Consider the following 22,327-nt stretch of genomic DNA (forward strand, 5'->3'; position numbering starts at 1 on the left):
TCTAGGTACTACACTGAAGACCACTGATAAGTGACACTTGACCAATTCCACTAGGAAAGAAAACATCACAGAAGAAAACCCCCTTCTTTGAACTCCATGACACCAGTGGTTTTTGTTCTTATAAATGTCTTAATCAAAAGTTCTTATGTACATATCACAGAAGAGACAAATTCTCAATAAGCAGTATAATAGAATATTGCATTTTTATAAAATTGAAAATAAAGTAGGAAAGCTCACAGAAATAAGGTGCTGGGAACAACTTTGTTTTATACTGCATTAACTTCTAAAGTTAGGCCTGTGACTGGCTTTACACATCACATCTCTAACATAAAGACTTAAAAAGCTTACCCTGATGAATATTCCAAATGTAAGAAAGCCTATTAATCAACAACCTTAGAAATGAGATAGGAAAACAGTATAGGTGGAAAGTGTTCCATGACTACCAACTGTGAAGGGGCACAGTGGAATCTGCCCCTTAAACACCACCTCCCTGACCCCCAATGAGGTCAGAAGAGTGAGGTCCTGCAGCAGTGCAAGCACAGCCAAGGGATCAGAGACTGGGAGGATTTCCAAGTCTGCCACATCCAAAATGGTGAGCCTTGGAGGTTACAACCTGTCATCAACACCAGCTCCTCTAGCTCCAAAATGAATGCACTACCTAAGTGATAGAGACTCTATGGGGATTAAAACTAACAAAATACCATATGCAAGATGAAGGCTTATTTTCTTCCATATAATTTTCTAAAACAGTTCATATTTCCAGCAATGTTTACTACTTCTATAAAAAGAATAATAAACAAATGTCACTGCTGTGCTTGTTTTATATTTCTTCTTTGCTGCTAATACCTTTGTAACTCTGATTTCGGTGTGAATTTCTTTATTTTTTTCTGGATAAAATACTTAGATGTCAACTCACCACTGCTGAATATACCATTTTTATCAAGGCCAAATTCCATCTGTCTTGTATGCTTCCCTTTTCTCCCTTCTAATATTTATAGACTTTCGAGATGAGAAACAGCCTGAATTAGAAAGTAGATAAAAGGAATTTCTTTCTTATGCCTGATTGCTGACAATTAAATTTGGCTACCCTCATTCCACTAGCAACCTCTAAAGAATTTTCTCAAAAGCTCATAAATGTTTTAAGTGACCATTTTTGGCTTAACAACCTAAATTTCCTAATATGATATTCATGGAATAAGTTTTGGTACAAAACATGAAATGACAGAATGTTCAGTAGGTACCGTATTCTAATAATAAACTGTGTTTAACTTAGCATGTTTCTAATTTTATTTATAGACCCAAAGTATCGTGGAGGGGACAAGTGACCATTGTGGGTGTTGGCTTTACACTTTGAATGCATTAACAATTCTAAGTTGTAAATAAAGATTTCACTATAATCAGGTACATAGTAAGAGCATATAATCAGGTATGCAATAAAATATAATCAGGTATGTGGTAAGCCATAAATCCAAACAGCATCCTCCATTAAGCCTTTGTTGTATTCATACCCAGCAATATGCCAGGTGCTATAGAAACCGAGAACACATAACTCCAGTCTTCAAGCAACCTAATTATGTTTCTTGCAGACGACACAATTCTGTTGAGATTTATCTATGTTTGTGTATGTACTGGCAGTCATTTCATTATTAGGTAGTATTCCACTACATAGATATAAAATAATTTGTTTATTTAATCACACATAGATGAAAATTTATTTCTGATGTTATTATAAGTAAAACTTAGGAACACTTGTGTACAAGTTTTTATTTCTCTTGGGTGTACAACTAGGAATGGAGTATGTTTGACTTTATTAAAAAACTACTGCCAATTTTTTTTTAACTAAAGTAGTTATGGAATTTTTATATTTCCAACAGTATGAGAGCTCATTGCTCTACATGGCTTGCCAGTACTTGGTATTGTCAGTGATTTTAATTTTTTTTGATCAGTGTTCTTAATTTTTATCCTGGAAACCAATGCCTTAAGAATGCTAATCACAGAGCCACCTCAGTACACAAGCAAGTTGAGAAGTCAACTGGGGAGTCCAATGAGAAACACTCAAATCCTATCCCAAGACACCATGAATGAACCAGAAAGGTTACTTTATCTCTTCACAGAATTACAGTTAAGAAACCCCAAAAAGATCATCTCATTTCCCCCACTTCAGCACCTTTTTGGATCTCTCCAGAGATCCAAACCTACTCTGACAACAGTAAATTTTAAGATTACAAACCTCTATCTCTCAGATTACAGATTATACCAGATACTAGGGGAAAAAAATCCACACAAAGAAATATAAGCAAAAGATAATTTAGAAATATATGTAATATAGTCATTCATATATTGACCAACTTTTAAAATCATGATATCATCCCCAGCCCCCTTTTTTCTCTTTAACGTTTCATGCTGCTTGGAGAACAGTTAAAATTATTTGCAGAACTTGACCTAATTGGATAAAGTTTGCCTGTTCATAATAGCTGGTTTTCATCAACCAAACCGCAATTGTTGAAGGGCCTGGCTAACACGAACAGCAGTAAGGAGACTGTCATTGCTGACAGTCAGCTAAAACTTCACAGACTCCTGTATGAGGTGAGCTACAAAGAGGTCATTCCTTGGGTGAATGGGAGAGGAGAGTGCAGAATCCTGCTTGGTCAGCTAATGAAGCTGCCATTTCCTCTGCCTGGATTGCTGCTCACCCCTACATGCTCCTTTAAAACCACCAAAGGCCTACTAAAATTTTCTAGACGCTCTTGCTTCCTCCATCTAGGCCAAATTCTCTTCATACATGCTTATCTGTTATTTTTCATTTTTGGTCTTTTCATAGCTTATAATTATGTTTATTTTAATGTATAGCTTATTAATATCTACTGCTTCTTTCCCACCAAACTAGGTTAATTGCATGAATTTTTCTTTTAACTGTACCCTTGGCACCTAGAATGCTCAGCACATAAAAAGCACTTAAAATATTTGAATGACTAATTTATGGTTAACTAAAACATTACCTTTTCAGGACTGGTAATATCATATTTACAGGATTGACATGCCTCTAGGTTTTACATAAGTTGGAAAATAAAGGTGGTTACTTCTTCATCATTTTTTAGGAAAAAAAAATCAAGCTGCGAATAATAGTGTCTGGGTTGCCTGACCTTTTCCTGCCCCAATTTCCTTAGACTGTCCTCTGCAGTGTCTGATCTACTTTATCTATCTATACTCTCAAAATTCAAAACTATGAAAAAGATGGAGGTTTGCAGAACAAAAGATTTTCCTCCACTAGAATGCAACAAATAAGCAATCCTCATCATTTCAGGCTTTAAGCTTGAAGGTCTTGGAAATCTGTAATGGAAATGCAGTTATCCAGTAAGACCTAGGTCATCATCTTCTATGGCAGGGAAAATGGTCATGCTATTTCACTGAGATGAGGTTGAGATGAGGTTGTCAGAGTTCCCATATCACGCTCATGGATTTTATGATCAGAAATAGGCCAATGATTGCATACACCTAAAGTCCAAATAAAACTACTCCCTTTAAGTTATAGGTATGTACTAGGCCAAACTCAAGTGGCTCCTTCACCATTAACCTTTTCTTCAACTACCTGTATACTGGAAATCTCAATGAAATATTGAGCAAATACAGCTTAATAAAATTAGAATCATTATGTACTGGGTCCTTGATGTTCAGTTCAGCTCAAATATAAAACAAAATTGATTGGCATGTATTCTATACATTATTAGTATAAGCAGTAGGATCTAAATTTAAGACTATGAAAGTATTTTTCAGGTTTGAATCTTATTAACAAAATACTAGAAAGGTCTTGGGAAAGTCTACTACTTTCTTTTAGTCATTAGATATTGAGACCCTACCATATGCCAGGCACCGCTTAACACATTAAAGAAATACAAATATCTCCTTAAAATAACCAGATTTTATTAGTCTACTGTTTTTTTGGGGAGATATTTCAAGGTTCATTTCCTCACACTCATTTAAATTAAATCTTTCTTGTAACAATTAGAAAAAAAATCATTCTTACTGAATGCTGTGTTCTTATTTCACTTTAACCTGTCTTACAAATTTACATATTCTTTCTGATAAAAAGTTATTTCCATCCTGAAATGAATTCCAATAAATAATCAGAGGCTTAATTTTTTTAAAAAACTAAAAAAGGGTCAAAAATAGGTTTATTCCCAAACCACAACTGAAAGAATTTTTTAAAAAAGATGAATTAAGGTAAGCTTAATTCTTCTATTACCCTTCTACAAGAAATATTAGGAATATTACAAATGCTTCTGGTGCTCAGATTAGTATCACTCATAACTCCATGGAAATTTATCCAAATTTTATCTCAGAAAATTCAGTATGAATCCACAATAAATCCCACAGATCTCCCATAATCACAAATAGAAAGAAAAAATAATCCAACAAAATCCATGCTTAATAAAACAGATGCCTCTTTCTGACAAGGCAGTGGCTGTCAGGCAAAGCAATGATTTGTGAACTGAATCTTCTTTCTCACTTTACAGAATGTGCCAATGTTTATCTCAAGACAAACTGTTACTAATTATTGGCAATGGTCTAGAAAAAGGAAGTCAATGAAACTCAAGCTGCTAGTAATGACAATTATCCAAATACTAAGAATTGTTCTAAAACAAAAATGCCTAGAGGACAGAGCCTTCCTACCAAGGAAGGTATGAACAAACAAATGTGTCCACCAGACCCTCTGCAGAAACTCCTAATGATCTGGAAATGCATTGAGATTGAACTCCACTGCCTTTCCACCAGAAAGCACCCTGAGTTAATAAGGATCAGAGGATGACAACTGAGGAAACAAGAAAGAAGACTGTAAGAACAGAGCTCTGCAAAATGATTACAAACCTCCTGGAACCCAAGAATCAACTGTTTTAAAAAGGTTGTTGTAATAATAATATGAATATTTGGTTTTCATTACCTGACAGGCAGATATAAGTTAAATATTCGCCTTGACCTCCAGTTGCCAAAAAAGGAATCTTTTTCTTTGTCCTCCTCTTGACTTGGACGGCTCCCAGCATCCTTTCATCAAGAGGTGCAAAAATTTCCTTGCTGATGGCAGATTTGGCACTCATCGTAGAATAAGTGAGGAGGGCAAGGAGTCAATTTTCTAAAGAAGGAAAAGAAAAGGAAAAGTTATAATTGACAATATTGTAGGGGCTCATAAAATGATGAGTACCATACTGATTCACAGAAGAAGTACTTTCATAATGCAGTTTAACCTCTTACTTGCATGAAATGCATTTCAGAAACATTAAAAGTGGGGTCTTCGTTATTTGTAATAGTCATGGAAAAATATAAACAAAAAGAGGATACCTACTTACTCCCTGAAAATGTCAAACACAATGTGAGAGGAGCCGCATGGAATGGGATCTCAGCAGTTAGTTGATTTCTACCCTGACTGCATCTCACTCTAACTGGCAATTGGCACCCACCTTACATGCATTCTGCAAGGAACACAATTTCACACTTCCTGTTGAGAAGGCTTTCCCCTGACCAACAACCCATAAAGCAAGTAGTTCTTTATGTTCCTTCCACATCTCCTTTAACTCAAATAATGTAAATCTATTTCCCTAATCCATTTATAGTGGAAATAATTGTATCATCTCCTACATAATAATCATGTATGCAACAAAAGATCATTAATTTAATCACTCATCTGCTGTTGATCAGACCAAGTAATGAATTTATTTATTAGCCTCATGCACCAGGCCCTATTTTCCAGCGCTCCTCTGCTTCTTGTCACCATGCTCTGGAGCCTTGCCAAGTTCTCCACATTTTTCTTCAAACAAAGTGGACACAGAATTCTAAAAAAGTATCTGACTAACCCTAAGTATTTTGGAAATGTTACCAGGCAGTTCCCACATGTTCTACTCCTATGGTTAACTGGCAGTGGGCGCCCAATAATTAAGAAAATATAGAAGTATGTTGCTGACTCACATAAACCCCCTGCTACTGCCCAACTTACACACACAGTTATATTTAGTTTTCCAGAAGTGGTACTTCCCTGATGATCTTAATTCTGCTTGTGTCTATTATGTTCAAGGTCAATTTGAACACTAACTCTTATTCTAGCAACTTAGAAAAAATTTTTTATTCCATCTGTCTACCCATAAATGATCTATTTCATCACTCAACACCCAATATGTGTTTGGGCAATTAAAAAAATCATAATTAAAGGTGCAGAGAGAGCCTTTGGGTTGGTCATGCAGGTGGTATTGAGTACTCAGAGATCCTCCATATAGATCAGTACATACTAGGAGCAGCTCAAAGAGTTGATCAGAAAGCTGAAAAATTGAGTCAATTGGTAAATGAACATCTATTATTGCCACTTTATGCTCAGTAATAGAGATATAAGAAAAAAATTTGTGTGGTTTCTGTCCTCCAAGAGTTGACTGCTGATCATATCGAAGGCTTCATGTAAATACTAATGATTTATCTGAGGAAGACATGAGAGGATTCTTCCCATTACAAGATTAGCAAATGCTACCAACACAGCTGGCCTACTGTAACTTGTTCACATCTATAACTTCTTGGTGGATGAGAAAACAAGGGAAGAAAATGTCCCAAACAAACCTAGATACTACATCAATAAAACCCAATGACAGCACAGCAGAAGAAATTTCAGAAAGGGAGTTCAGAATGTACGTAATTAAAACGATCAGGGAAGCTAATGAGGAGATGAAAGAGCAAATGCAGGCATTGAAGGAGGAGATGAAAGAGCAAATGCAGGCATTAAATGATCGCACCAATCAACAGTTAAAAGACCAAATACGGGAAGCAAGAGATCATTTCAATAAAGAGTTAGAGATACTGAAAAAAAAAAACAAACTGAAATCCTTGAAATGAAGGAAACAATAAACCAAGTTAAAAACTCCATAGAAAGCATAACCAATAGGATAGAACACCTGGAAGACAGAACCTCAGACATTGAAGACAAATTATTTAACCTTGAAAGCAAAGTTGGCCAAACAGAAAAGATGGTAAGAAATCATGAACAGAATCTACAAGAATTATGGGATATCATGAAAAGGCCAAATTTAAGAATTATTGGGATTGAGGAAGGCTTAGAGAAACAAACCAAAGGAATGAATAATCTATTCAATGAAATAATAACAGAAAATTTCCCAAATCTGAAGAATGAAATGGAAAACCAAGTACAAGAGGCTTATAGAACTCCAAACATACAAAATTACAACAGACCCACACCAAGGCACATTATTATGAAAATACCTAACATACAAAATAAAGACAGAATTTTAAAGGCCGCGAGAGAAAAGAATCAAATTACATTCAGAGGGAAACAAATAAGAATATCAGCAGATTTTTCAATCCAGACCCTAAAAGCCAGAAGGGCCTGGAACAACATACCAAGCCCTGAAAGAAAACAGATGCCAACCAAGAATCTTATACCCAGCAAAACTTACCTTCAAATTTGACGATGAAATAAGATCCTTCCATGATAAACAAAAGCTAAAGGAATTTACAAAAAGAAAGCCAGCATTACAGAACATTCTCAGCAAAATATTCCATGAGGAAGAGATGAAAAACAACGATGCAAATCAGCAACAGGAGGCGCTAGCCTAAAGGAATAGCCAAATAAAGGAGAAACCAAATCATGTCAAAAACAAATATGAGTCAATTGACTGGGAATACAAATCATATCACAATAATAACCCTGAATGTTAATGGCCTGAATTCATCAATCAAAAGACACAGACTGGCAGATTGGATTAAAAAGAAAAATTCAACAATATGCTGCCTGCAAGAGACTCATCTCATAGAAAGAGACACCCATAGACTAAAGGTGAAAGGATGGGAAAAAACATACCATGCACACGGACACAGCAAAAAAGCTGGAGTATCCATCCTCATCTCAGATAATGTGGACTTCAAACCAAAACTAGTCAGAAGGGATAAAGAAGGACATTACATACTGCTTAAGGGAAGCATAAATCAGCAAGACATAACAATCATAAATATCTATGCCCCGAACATTGGCTCATCCACGTACGTCAAACAAATCCTTCTCAATTCCAGAAATCAAATAGACCACAACACAATAATACTAGGCGATTTTAACACACCTCTCTCACCACTGGATAGATCGTCCAAACAAAAATTGAATAAAGAAACTATAGATCTCAACAACACAATCAGCAATTTAGATTTAACGGACATATATAGAATATACCATCCAACAAAGAACGAATACACTTTCTTCTCAGCAGCACATGGATCCTTCTCTAAAATAGACCATATTTTATGCCACAAAGCTACTGTTAGCAAATACAAGAAGATAGAGATACTACCTTGTACTCTATCAGATCATAATGGATTGAAATTAGAAATAAATGACAGAATAAAAAACAGAAACTTCTCCAATACCTGGAGACTAAATAATACACTATTATATGATGAATGGATAACAGAAGACATCAGGAGGGAAATTAAAAAATTCTTAGAAGTAAACGAGAACAAAGACACATCATATCAAAATCTCTGGGACACTATGAAAGCAGTACTTAGAGGAAGATTTATTTCATGGGGTGCATTCAAAAAAAGAAGTAGAAATCAACAAATAAACGACTTAACACTACAGCTCAAAGCACTAGAAAAAGAAGAGCAGACCAATACCAAAAGTAGTAGAAGACAGGAAATAGTTAAAATCAGAGCCGAAATCAACGAAATCAAAACAAAAGAAACAATTGGAAAAATTAACAAAATAAATAGTTGGTTCTTTGAAAAAATAAATAAAATTGATAAACCCTTAGCCACACTAACAAAGAGAAAGAGGGAGAAAACTCAAATTACTAAAATTTGGAATGAACAAGGAAACATCACAACAGACACGAGTGAAATACAAAACATAATTAGAAGCTATTTCGAAAATCTATACTCCAACAAAACAGAAAACCTCGAAGACATCAACAAATTTCTAGAGACATATGAACTACCTAAACTGAACGAGGAGGACATACACAACTTAAATAAACCAATTTCAAGCAATGAAATAGAAGAGGTCATCAAAAGCCTACCAACAAAGAAAAGTCCAGGACCAGATGGGTTCTCAGCCGAGTTCTACAAAACCTTTAAAGAAGAGCTCATTCCAATACTCCTCAAACTATTCCATGAAATAGAAGAGGAGGGAACCCTCCCAAACTCGTTCTATGAAGCCAATATCACCCTGATACCTAAACCAGACAGAGACACATCGAGGAAAGAAAATTTCAGATCAATATCCTTAATGAACATCGACGCAAAAATTCTCAACAAAATTTTAGCAAATCGCATACAAATATATATTAAAAAGATAGTGCACCACGATCAAGTGGGTTTCATCCCAGGGATGCAAGGTTGGTTCAACATTCGGAAACCAATAAATGTCATTCACCATATCAACAGACTTAAAGTTAAGAATCACATTATTATTTCAATAGATGCAGAAAAAGCATTCGATAAAATACAGCGTCCCTTCATGCTCAAAACACTAGAAAAAATTGGGGTAGTGGGAACATTCCTAAACAATATAAAGGCAATCTATGCTAAGCCCATGGCTAATATCATTCTAAATGGTGAAAAACTGAAAGCGTTCCCCCTAAAAACTGGAACAAGGCAGGGATGCCCTCTTTCACCGCTTCTATTTCAACATCGTCCTTGAGACTCTAGCCAGAGCAATCAGACAAACCAAAGAAATTAAAGGGATACGAATAGGAAAAGAAGAACTCAAACTATCCCTGTTCGCTGATGACATGATTATATATTTAGAGGAACCTGGAAATTCCACCAGAAAACTTTTAGAACTTATAAGTGAATTCAGTAAAGTAGCAGGTTACAAGATCAATGCTCATAAATCCAATGCATTTTTATACATATGTGATGAATCTTCAGAAAGAGAAATTAGGAAAACTACCCCATTCACAATAGCATCGAAAAAAATAAAATACTTGGGAATCAATCTCACAAAAGAGGTGAAAGACCTCTACAATGAGAACTACAGAACACTAAAAAAAGAAATTAAAGAAAACCTTAGAAGATGGAAAGATCTCCCATGTTCCTGGATAGGCAGAATTAATATTGTCAAAATGGCCATACTACCTAAAGTGCTATACAGATTCAATGCAATTCCAATTAAAATCCCAATGATGTACCTTGCAGAAATAGAGCAAGCAATTATGAAATTCATCTGGAAGAATAAAAAACCTAGAATAGCTAAAGCAATCCTCAGTAGCAAGAGCGAAGCAGGGGGTATTGCAATACCAGATCTTCAACTCTACTACAAAGCAATAGTAACAAAAACGGCATGGTATTGGTACCAAAACAGACAGGTAGATCAATGGTACAGAATAGAGGACATGGACACAAACCCAAATAAATACAATTTTCTCATACTAGACAAAGGGTCCAAAAATATGCAATGGAGAAAAGATAGCCTCTTCAACAAATGGTGCTGGGAAAACTGGAAAACCATATGCAATAGAATGAAATTAAACCCCTATCTCTCACCCTACACAAAACTCAACTCAAAATGGATCAAGGACCTTGGAATCAGACCAGAGACCCTGCATCTTATAGAAGAAAAAGTAGGTCCAAATCTTCAACTTGTTGGCTTAGGATCAGACTACCTTAACAGGACTCCCATAGCACAAGAAATAAAAGCAAGAATCAACAACTGGGATAGATTCAAACTTAAAAGCTTTCTCTCAGCAAAGGAAACTATCAGAAATGTAAAGAGAGAGCCTACAGAGTGGGAGAATATTTTTGCCAACCATACCTCAGATAGAGCGCTAATTTCCAGAATCTATAAAGAACTCAAAAAACTCTACGCGAAGAATACAAATAATCCAATCAACAAATGGGCTAAGGAAATGAACAGACACTTCACAGAAGAAGATGTACAAGTAATCAACAGATATATGAAAAAATGTTCAACATCCCTAGTAATAAGGGAAATGCAAATCAAAACTTCCCTAAGATTTCATCTCACCCCAATTAGAATGGCGATTATCAAGAATACAAGCAACAATAGGTGTTGGCGAGGATGTGGTGAAAAAGGAACACTCATACATTGCTGGTGGGGTTGCAAATTAGCGCAGCCACTCTGGAAAGCAGTGTGGAGATTCCTCAGAAAGCTAGGAATGGAAACACCATTTGACCCAGCTATCCCACTCCTTGGCCTATACCCAAAGGACTTAAAATCAGCATACTACAGAGATACAGCCACATCAATGTTCATTGCTGCTCAATTCACCATAGCCAGATTGTGGAACCAACCTAGATGCCCTTCAGTTGATGAATGGATAAAGAAACTGTGGCATATTTATACAATGGAATATTACTCCGCAATGAAGAATGATAAAATTATGGCATTTGTAGGCAAATGGTCGAAATTGGAGAATATCATGCTAAGTGAGATAAGCCAATCTCAAAAAACTAAAGGACGAATGATCTCGCTGATAAGCGGATGAGGACATATAATGGGGGGTGGGAGGGGTTAGCATTAGGTTTAGGGTTAGGTATAGAGTTAGGCTAAGGAGAGCGGTAAGAATGAAGGAAAGAAGGACTATGTATAGAGGGAAAAGAGGGGTGGGAGGGGTGGGGGGGAAGGGAAAAAAAAATAAACATCATTACCCTATGTAAACGTAAAAAAAAAAAAAAAAAAAAAAAAAAAAAAAAGAATGTCCCTCTAGTTAAAGACATTTTTCTTAGTCTTAATGCTATAACAGAGCATGTTTACCTCATGGCACAAAGAAAATATATCAACTTAAAACACCAAAAATACATATCTAAAGATCTAGACATTAAAGATCTGCCCAGATCTCCTTGTGCTCTGGTCACAACATTTTTATCATTACCATCAGGTTCTTCATGCTGGCTGAGAGAAAAATGACAACAGCACTGGAGGGCCTTGTTTTCAATGTACTGACCACTAACTGACATGCTGTCATTTCCTAAAGGTTAGCAAACAGAACTTCCCCCGTGATTTATGTGTTCTTAGAAATATTACAATTAATTTTTTTTTATAAAGAGGAATATATTTGAAAAAAAGAAAGAAAGAAAGAAAAGAAAAAGAAACACTCTAGCTCCAGGTCTCTCATGTCTCATCATTTAGGAACATGTTTAAAAAAAAAGAGCAGTACTCATGCAGTGGCTTCAAACTATTCTGTGAGCAAGGAAAAAAGATATTGCCAAATGCATCAAGCATTTCCTAACCAGTATCTCCCATTTGGAATAATTTTTACTTTCCCATCTCGGATTGATTTTTAAATTATAGTCAAAAGAAATAAAAAGAACATTTTACTGTGTAAAATCCATCAGAAAAATTAGAAAAAAAACAAACATGAATAATTTTACCAAATTTTTAGGAAATATTTTTTTTAACTATTGAGAAATGGAAATGACCTTTTGTTGTTTTTTATACTGATATTCAATGGCCAAGAACAAATGGAAAAAGAAAGGGGAGGGGGGAGATAAAATCAGTAACTTCACTGAGTTTTGAAATCAAGCTCAGGTTAAAAATTTAGCTGCAGCACATAAGACCTGTGTGATTTGTGTGTAAATCTCAAAATCCCGGATCCTCAGTTTACTTATTACAACATGAAGATATCTTCACCTACTTCCTAGAACTAAAGAATTAAAAGAATGTGTCCAACCACCGATTCCAGTTCCTGATTAATAAAAAAAAAAATGCTTAATTGTGGCAATTTTTTTATTAACTCTGCTACTATAATAGAATAATAAAAGAATCTCTGAACTAAGAGAAACTGAACAAATGTAACCACCCTCACCAGAAGGCATTTATAAAAGTGAAACCCAACTTTATTCACTAAAGCCTCATTTTTCTCACTCATGGGTATGAAATTCTGTACATATGGATAAATGGTCTCTTATATGGCAAGCTGTGTACTAAATGTCAGGAGAATGAAGAATTTACAGACTTCATCAGGAAATTCACTAGTAGATTATCAGATTCATTCTATGGAAAATTATCAAAAGCTTTTTCTTAGGACAATGATATTAATGGGCCTGTGTAGAGCACATATGTGTTAAATATGTTTTCAATGTTGTGCTGGGAATGTAATGTACCATGGATAAGAAGGGAAAGAATCAGAATGTAAAAGTGTGACTGTTGTAGTTTTTATTTTATATAATTTTTAATTTGTCCTAATTAGTTGTACATGACAGTAGAATACATTTATATATTTTGATAGATCATACATAAATGTAGTATAATTTCTCATTTTTCTTATTATACATATTGTAAGATCACATCAGTATGCAGTCATATGTGTACATGAAGTAATAATGTCTGTTTCACTCTACTATCATTCCTATCCCATGCCCCTTCCCCTCCCTTCACTCCTCTCTACCTAATATAAAGTAACTCTATTCTTCCCTAGGTACCCCTCCATTGTGAATTAGCATCTGCTTATCAGAGAAAACATTTGGCCTTTGGTTTTTTTGGGTTTGGCTTATTTTGCTTAGTGTGATATTCTCCAACTCCATCCATTTACTTTAACCCATCCATTTGTGACAGCTTTGAAGAGCATCTATAAAAGAGTCCCAAATCTGGTTGAGCCTCTGAGTGCAGCATGGAGAGCTTTTAAAATCCACAGACTCCTGTACCCTCCTTTATAACCACCAAATCAGAATCTTGGAATTTGTATTTCAAACAACTCTGATTCTCAGAATTCCATGTGGTCATCCTGCCACCTAATTTAAAATCCATTACCCTAAAGAGAAACTTTGAGCCTGGACTAGTAAGGGGGAAAAAGGAATGAAAAGGAAGAATCATTTCAGGAGAGAATACAGGCAGATAATGCACAGGATTTCTTTTTTCTTTTCATTCCACCAATCAGCTTTAGCAGTTCTTACATCTTTATTGGTAAATCAATCTCTAGCCCAAGACCAGGACCCCATTTTAAGGAAGCAAGATAAATACAAAAGCAATGAAGCACCAGTGACCATTTGTTACTCCAACCTACATGACCCACAGAAACCTTTTCTTTCCCAGGTCCACAGCTTCTACAGAACACAATTACAAAGCTTTTTCATCCAATAATCCAACCTATGATTGATTTGCAAGTCATAGCAACTGGCTGCCTTGAGAGGTAGTTGCAGAAACTAATCACAGTTAGTTCTGATCTTCCTCCAGGTCTTTTTCATCCATTCTTTTCATACTTTAAGCCATTTAATTCATACATATCCGCTTAATTAGTGCATGACTACTGTAGTGGGATGGTTTCTGCCACCCAAATAATCAGAAAATAAGATATATTTATTTGGAAAAGATTAAGAAACTGAAGAGAACTTGGGGATAGGACAGGTAAAATACATAAATCAGGGGTACCTGTATAAGGTTTTGTATTCAAATACTAACACTGTTCATTTCCAGTAGAACTGATATTTTTCCTCCAGTTGCAGAAGACTAGGAAAAGGAGTAGGAACCTCCAGCAAATCAAAAACCGCCATTGGCAAGACATTCATTATCATGCAGGGAGTTCTAGGGGAGTAGAGCCTATAGGCCTTAAATATTTCTCATCTGAGAGGAAAGAACAGTGCCATCTATTCAGTTTAATACTATCAGATACTTGATTTATCTAACTTCATTAGCTTCTCTATCTCACATCATTTGCTTCTCTCTTCTAATCCCATGTTTAACATACAATCTTTCAATCATATTTTGGCCCTGGTTGGGCCAACACAGGCATTCTGAACTGTGTGCCAGCTAAACTCTCCACCATAAATTAGTAACCAGAATTCTTGGTTTTGCATATCAGCCTCATGAGGCAGTTAATGTGATTTGATTCTGAGGCAGATGCGCTTGATGTGCTGAGAGTATGTGTTAAGAGTCCCTGAAGTTAAGAGCCAAGGTGGTGTCATTCTGGAAGACTGGTCTTCCCTAGTGGATGGGAACACCAGTGAGATGAACCCAAACAACTCAGAAATGAGAGAAATAAGGTTACTGTCTAAAAATGGACTTCTCTGCATTGCCATTTTGATTTTGAAACTCTCTAAGTACAACTTCAACCCCTCACCCATAACCTGATAAGATTAGTCATGCCTCCAGCTTCTGATGATGCCTTCCTGACTTTGAAGATGTATATCTATCTGCAGACTGAGCATTTCCACAAATACTTAACCTTGATTCTTTTCCCTCAAATCCTTTGGTCTCCCATAACAACTATTCAATCACCAAGTCCTGTGCATTTTATTTAATATTTCTGGACTCCACCAGTTTTTTTCATTCTTACTTCTTCTGCCTAAGTTGCAGTCTCACCATCCTGGGCCTGAATGATTTTGATGGATCCTCTGAATGAACTCCCATTTTGCTCCAACTTCAATGCAATCAGCCCTGCACATTGTCCAATGTCATATTCTACAAGATGAATATGATTGAAGCATAACTGTATTTAATTGTAACTGTATTTAATTGTTCCTTCTCCATGCCTTAGCTCTTGACCTTGATGAAGAAAGGACCAATGTTGTAAATGTTGAAACCAAAGTAACATTAAATTACTTTCCTTAATCTCCACAGTATATATGGTGTATAAATACTAAATATTAGGAATTAGATAAAACACAATCATTAAATCTAAAAATTACCTAAAAATATTAATTTTGCTCCAAAGTCCATAAACATCACCTGGTGATTAGAAAATAAGCAACTTTTTATGAAAAGAAAATTTTACTTTTTTATTTCATATAGTAAGATCAAGGAGATAATCTGAGACCACATTAGTCACTTTACAAAAGTTTACTTGAGAGGGTTACTGATGTCAAATATGCAAAAAAATTTTACTTAGACATTTCTTTCTGATAAGACAGTTCTCAAGATGAAAACAAACTTATAGCATGTAAGCATGTGGATAAATAATAAAAAAAAATTTTAATTCCAGTCAATTTTTACATGTGTTTCCACCAGGACTCTCAACTAATAGTTTTTGTAAATAGAAATTAAAAGGAAAGTCAGATAAGCCACTAGAACAGATAGGTAATGTTATTATGGAATACCATTTGACATAATCACTCCAAGTCCAAGACAAACCACAAGAGCTGCCAAGTGGCCTTGCCATGGTGAGATAGCAGATAGAAGAATAGATGGAGAAACCATGTTTAAGGCTTCACAACCCTTACAAAATCAAGACTGAGTTCATAAGGCATACAGAAACTCCTCTGACAACATTCTTAAAGGAGACAGAAACTTCTCAACGGGAAAAATAAAAAATTATAGGGATATAAGGAAAAGCTAAAAATATTCTCTATTGTGTTAGAAAAATATTTGAAGATAGGCAAAGACATGTGGTAGAAGAGGAACTTTAAACAAAGATTGCAGATCAACGTCACCTGGGGTGCCCAGGTACTCATCACAGAGATTCAGGGGCCAGAGGCCAGGACCTGAGACTTGTTTACCTGATGACCTCTTTGGTTTATTCTGTTGTATAACCAGGTTCAGAACCATTGTCTTGGGGATTTCCACTCCCCAGTATTTCATGAATCATTTATTTAAAAAAAAATTAAAAAGATGCCATGAACAAGAGTACATGGCAGAAACTCTGTAAAGCCCTAGTAAAGAATCACTGAAGTTTGTATGGCACTCATGAATTTACAGAGTATTTCAACATTCAATTCCAAATGTAGAATCAAGAGAGTTGCTAAATGTATCTTCCAAAGTTTGCTTCAAGACTGTAAATTAGAATCTTTTAATATGTTTTAACAAATAGTACCCCTTTAGTCTAAGTATTATGAAAAAGTGGTATAATTTGGCTCTCACAGAGATTAAAATCTGAGTTGAAACCCTCTGAACCAGTAACTCCACTATTAGAGAAAATGTGTGAACAAGCACATGTGTGTACTGCATAGACACATGCTTAATTCAGATTCACTTTTAAGAGCAAAACATTATAAATAACTTAAATACCCATCCATCTTGATTGGCTGAATATAGTATAGCCCATCCCTGTGATGGAATGTTCATATTCTTCTAAAATTATGGCACAGAAAGCCCTTTTCCACACCCAGACCACATATTGTAGACACTGACTTGGAAAAATAACTATGGAATAATACAGAGCGAAAACAAGGAGGTTACAAAATAGAAAGTGAGCTCATTAATATAAAACTGTACGTATACAATTATATGCATAAAGAGATGTCTAGAAAAATGTTTGCCACCATGTTAATATGACTATCTCTGGATTTTGAAACAAGAAAACACGTCAGAGAATCTGCACTCCTTATTCCACCAAACCAGAGTAGAGTGCTCCTTCAAACATTTTGGTTTTGAAATACACTCTTTCCCAAACCTAGAAGCTGTATAAAATACATTGTATTGACATTCGATAATCAATAGTCTCTTTCTGACTTCAGTCCAGGCATGATTTGGAGAGTCCCAAAAATAAGATTAGAAATTCTCACCCTCAAAGAGTTGAGAGAAAAAGAACAGCAAATGCTGCGAATGATCACAAGGCCTGGAAGACATTTTCGTGAGAAAAAAATGGCACCCTTCCTCTGAGCAAACTATAGCCCATGCCAGGGTCCACAGCTTGGTGAACAGATTGTTAGCTAAGTGTTAGTCTATGCTTTCCTCCATAGACATACACCTGTGTATGTGCAAAAACAACATCACCATACACAAAAGTCATGATCATAATTAATTCTTTAAGAAAGGGAAAGAAGATTCTGTTTTCTACCATCAGACTACTATGTACTATGAAACTTGGTTGGCTTTCTTTTCCCTATATATACAAACTCTCCTTGTATAGGAGACATCATGTTCACAAGGTTCTCTGAGCCAGTGACTCATGTCTGCTTCAATTATAAACCTAGACTATTTTCATCTCTTCTTTCCTTGTTTATATGTTCAGTAAGCACATTCTTCTTGTAGGTTTAATATTCAAAGAACAAACACTGTTCTACACCCAGACCACAAGATCTGGGTTTACACATGTTTATTTGCAATATGGTTGTACTTTTTAAACTTGTCAATCACTACATCCTAACTTTAACTAATGATATGAGGAAGCCAAAAAATAAAATAAAATAAAAAATAACAAAGCTCCACACACAGGATCTGCTATTTGGATGATTTTTAAAGGTGTTAGTCAGTTTTCTGTTGCTGTTACAAATATGAGATGAACAACTTGAAGGAGGAAAGGTCTATCTGGCTCATATCTCAGTTTGAGAGGTTTTAGTCCATATTTCTTGGTGCTGTTGCCTTTGTGCCTGTGGTAAAGCAGTACATCACCATGGGGAACACATAGCAGAGACAACTGCTCACCTCGTGATGGGCAGAAAGCAAAAAAATAAAGAAAGAAAGAAAGAAAGAAAGAAAGAAAAGAGAAAGAAAGAAAGGGTGGGCCCCATTATCCCCTCCAATGGCACACCCTCATGATCCAACTTCCTCCAACCAGGCCCCACGTCTTAAAGGTCCCACCACTTCCCAAGAGCACCACAGGATGGCAGCCAAGCCCTTAATGCATGACTTTTGGGGGATACTTGAAATTCAAACCATAACACATAAGCTATGTCATTTAGAAAATTATTTTTTAAGGTGAGATAAAGATTTCATCCTTCATTATGATACTAGAATTTTCACATTCACAAGTTTAAATTCCAAGAACCAGGCAGGTAAGTAGGTTTTACTTATGCTGAAGAGAAGACAGAAAAGGGTAAAGGCACTAAAACTATACATAAGGAAGGAAAATGCTTACAGAGTGGTTCTGATGTTTTCTCTTAGAAGATGGTTTGATTTATAACAGAAGCTATGGTTTACAAAAACAAAAAATAATCTACCACTAAAAATAAAGGAAAAATTAAAAACGATAATGCTCTGGCAAGTTTAGGGTCAGCTTTTCATAGTGGATATTTGTTGAATCAATTCTCAGGTAAATTTTAAGCATTCTTGATGATGCAAATTCTATTTGGAACGGACCTGGAATATAACACTAAAAAGACAATGAGGCTTCAGAGAGAACCTCCAATTTTTAAGTGTATAAAACTCATAAAAATCTAAATTGATTGAAACAACACTTTCTAAAATTTCAAATCAGAGCAAAACTTTTCAAAATACTCTGTAAATCTAACATCTATTTAAAAACATTCCCTGCCTGTATCCCTGACTTTGAGAGTGTCACCACTTTACAGAGCTGGGAAGAGTTCTATATAATCAACTTGTCACCAGTGTGATGCTCCGCCATGAAGCCTCTCACAGCACAGAAGAAATGCGATACTTCTAGGGTCTATGTTACACATCCTTAACTTGTTGGTTTAAAAGGAAAGATACTATGCCACTTAATTCCCCAATTTCACAACTAAAACTGCTTATGGGTTCACTGGCACTTCTCATACAAAGATCTGGCCAAGGACTATCAACTTCAATTGCTTTCCCCAGTGATCAACTTCATGAATTATGCCTGTGTAATATAATCACAATAGTGACAGAAAGGCTTACTCCCAGCCACCAAAAGCACTTACCCCTATCCATCACTACCTCACATTGTGACATAAGAGAGGCATATGCTTAGATATGTGACTCTGATATTCAAAAATCCTTATTAATACATTTATGTCATGGAAGGAGAAACTGTTTTACAGATGAGGAAACTAAAGCTGAGAGTGGTTAAGTATGTCACACAGCTTTTGAAGGGCACAGCAGAGATTTGAACCTAGGAAGCAGGACTCCAGAAGTCTCTGCTCTTCCTTACTATCTTGTGTGGAAGAAATAAAAAAAAAGTAAAGAAAGGCAAGATAGAAACACATTCTAGGTAAATCAAGACGAATTCAACTGCTTCACAATTTTGCCTCTGATCAGTCCTGCTTTCTGGTGGACACGATACTGTTATCATCCTTGCCCAGCAGCTACAAAGATAATGGATTGGGCTATAGTCTGAATTCATTCTTTCTGCATATCTGCTTATCTTGGGTGGGCATGGCTTGCTATTTAGTTGGCAAAGTAATTCACATCGTCTTGTTTGGACAGAGCTTGTTTTGATTAAAGAAATTGAAGTGGAGAGTTAACAATGCATTAGCAGAGAAAGTCTACGCTGGATCTCTGCTTCTATGAGACCAGTGACCACTGAAGTCTCATCACAAAGGCTCACCACCCTCCTTTCCATCCTAGAAGTTTGCAACTTGAGTTAACCCCTGAGATCTTGGACAGCTGCCATAAGGCTGTTTTATGAACCCTGTAGGCTATTTTCCCAACCAGAAAAGGCTTAAATATGAAAGGCACTCATTTCAAAGGTTTCTGCTAGTTCTCAAGGGAAACTCCTCTTTCCACTTCCTTTACTGTATTACCAGTCCCTCTGGCATTTCAAAAGCACAACTTGGACCTTCTTTGTTCCTTCCCCCTCACACTTTCTGTACCTTCTGTCTTTTGCTGCAAGTGCTTCTGGCAACCTTAGATTGCCTCATAGCTGTGCCCCGAGCTTCACACAGTTAAAAGGCTCTCCACAGGGAATTTCACCCATTAATTTTACTGAGAAGGAGCTCAGAAAGACCTTAACAAATGAGTCAACCAAAAACCATTCTGACATCTTTTTGGGTCCTACCCACCAGCAGCTTACAACCAACTGGAAAAACACAGACAAGGCATTCAAGCCTAAAATTTTAATAGATTCAAGAGATCTTGGTGATTGTCTATCTTATCCAGTTCTCTCACTCAACTCATATCAAAGCTGAAGTCCAAGGGTAATTCCAAAGTCATACCACTAAAGAGTAGCGGAGCCAAGATTGGAACTAGACATTGCACTCCACCTTACTACGATGCTTTTTCAAGTAAAAATTAGTCAAGCATGAAATGATAATATAAAATAGTACAGCAGTCCCAAGTCAGTATAAGGTGAGAACAGGTGGCAAATTGGGAGGGCAGGGAGAAAAGAGAAAGAGAAAACATGACCAATCACAGTAAGACGTCTTCTTATATTCATTTTTTTTCTTGAGAATTGGCACAAAATTAAATTCTGGACTGGAATACATCTAGCCCATTGATATCTAAACCTTAGTTTTTGGCTTTCACCTTTTTTCTCCTTGAATTTTCACAGTTTATGTTTTTTCATATGGCTGTTGAGGCCAAAAGCAATGATGGTCTGCCCAAGTGGAACAGCCTTGGGTAGTCCAAGAAACACAGAAATAATTTTGGCCGCCTCAACCCACAGACCTCCATGTTAACCCCAACTAATAGAAGCCCCTTTGGTGCTCTGAGCCACTGGCAGGAAAACTCATCCCCGACAAAGTCACATGTACATAATCAACCTAAGAATGAACACTCTGGCACTGGTGGTCTCCTGAAAGCACACACTAACCACCCAGGGCCTGACTCAGCTGTTGTAAGGGTTTCTCAGTACCTATTCCAGGCCCTGGCAAACAACAGGGTAGAAAAATAGGGACTTGTCAAGCCCAGTTCTTGTCTTTGGAACTGTACCCTTTAGCCTCAATACAAAAACAGCACCAGGTGCCTGCAATCTGTAATCAGTGCTCTATTAAAATGCTCTCAGAAATGCCAGAATTATTCTGATTTCCACAGGCAGCTGCATGAGGTCCTGCTGGGTAACTGAGGAATCTTTACAGGTTGACTTGAGACTCCACATAAGCAAGAAACCAGTTAGGATCCAGCATCTGAAAATGGTGAAATCTCCATGTGAATGGAATGAGCGGTGGGTGGGCATCCCTATTCTGTCTTGGATGTCACAAAATAACCTACAAATCCAGGTCAGATTCCAGGTCCATATGTGAATGCAGTCTCTGCCCCATTCAATCAGCTCCTCTATCATTCAATGTCAACCCCTTTTTAATCAGTATGTTCCAGAAAATAACTAACTTCTGACCTAACTAGCTATGCAGTGTTTGATAGGGAAGGAAAAGAACTATCAATTGAGCACTACTCTAATATAAACTCAATTAACACTAGTACACATTTTTAATGGCACCACACATTACCAATTTACAAAGATAGGCAAACCCACATAATCAAGATCACTGCCTGGAAGCTAGGGGCTAAGGCACAGTGGTCACTTCTCCTCTGCCTCAACCAGAGAGATGATAGATGGCGAAAAGAAGTCTGCATTTGTCATCAGAGGATCTAGACAGGAGTCTGTCTTTGCCTTTACTTAGAGAACAAATACTCTGGAAAAATTCCACATCTCTGAGACATACATCTCCATCTTTAAAATGGGATAATGCGCCTATTTCACAGGGCTTTCATGAAGGATGACAAAGGATGGAAATCTGCTCCCTGAGTCTGACTATTCCTGGTCCTTGGAAGGCAGATAAGCATATCAAGATATCAGATTGTGTTTGCAAAAGCATG

General features: G+C 36.4%; 1 protein-coding gene across 2 annotated transcripts in view; it reads right to left on the reverse strand.

Annotated features, from left to right (window-relative positions):
• Positions 1 to 22,327, reverse strand: part of Stxbp6 (syntaxin binding protein 6) — a 241,840-nt gene that overhangs the window by 157,848 nt on the left and 61,665 nt on the right. For both annotated transcript variants that reach the window (XM_047542045.1, XM_047542044.1), the window contains one exon: positions 4,940 to 5,128. In XM_047542045.1, the coding sequence (XP_047398001.1) occupies positions 4,940 to 5,093 (154 nt within the window). In that variant the 5' untranslated portion in view covers positions 5,094 to 5,128. The remainder of the gene's footprint in view (positions 1 to 4,939; positions 5,129 to 22,327) is intronic.

The sequence above is a fragment of the Sciurus carolinensis genome, chromosome 2, assembly GCF_902686445.1.
Source record: "Sciurus carolinensis chromosome 2, mSciCar1.2, whole genome shotgun sequence".
NCBI classification, from domain to species: domain Eukaryota; kingdom Metazoa; phylum Chordata; class Mammalia; order Rodentia; family Sciuridae; genus Sciurus; species Sciurus carolinensis.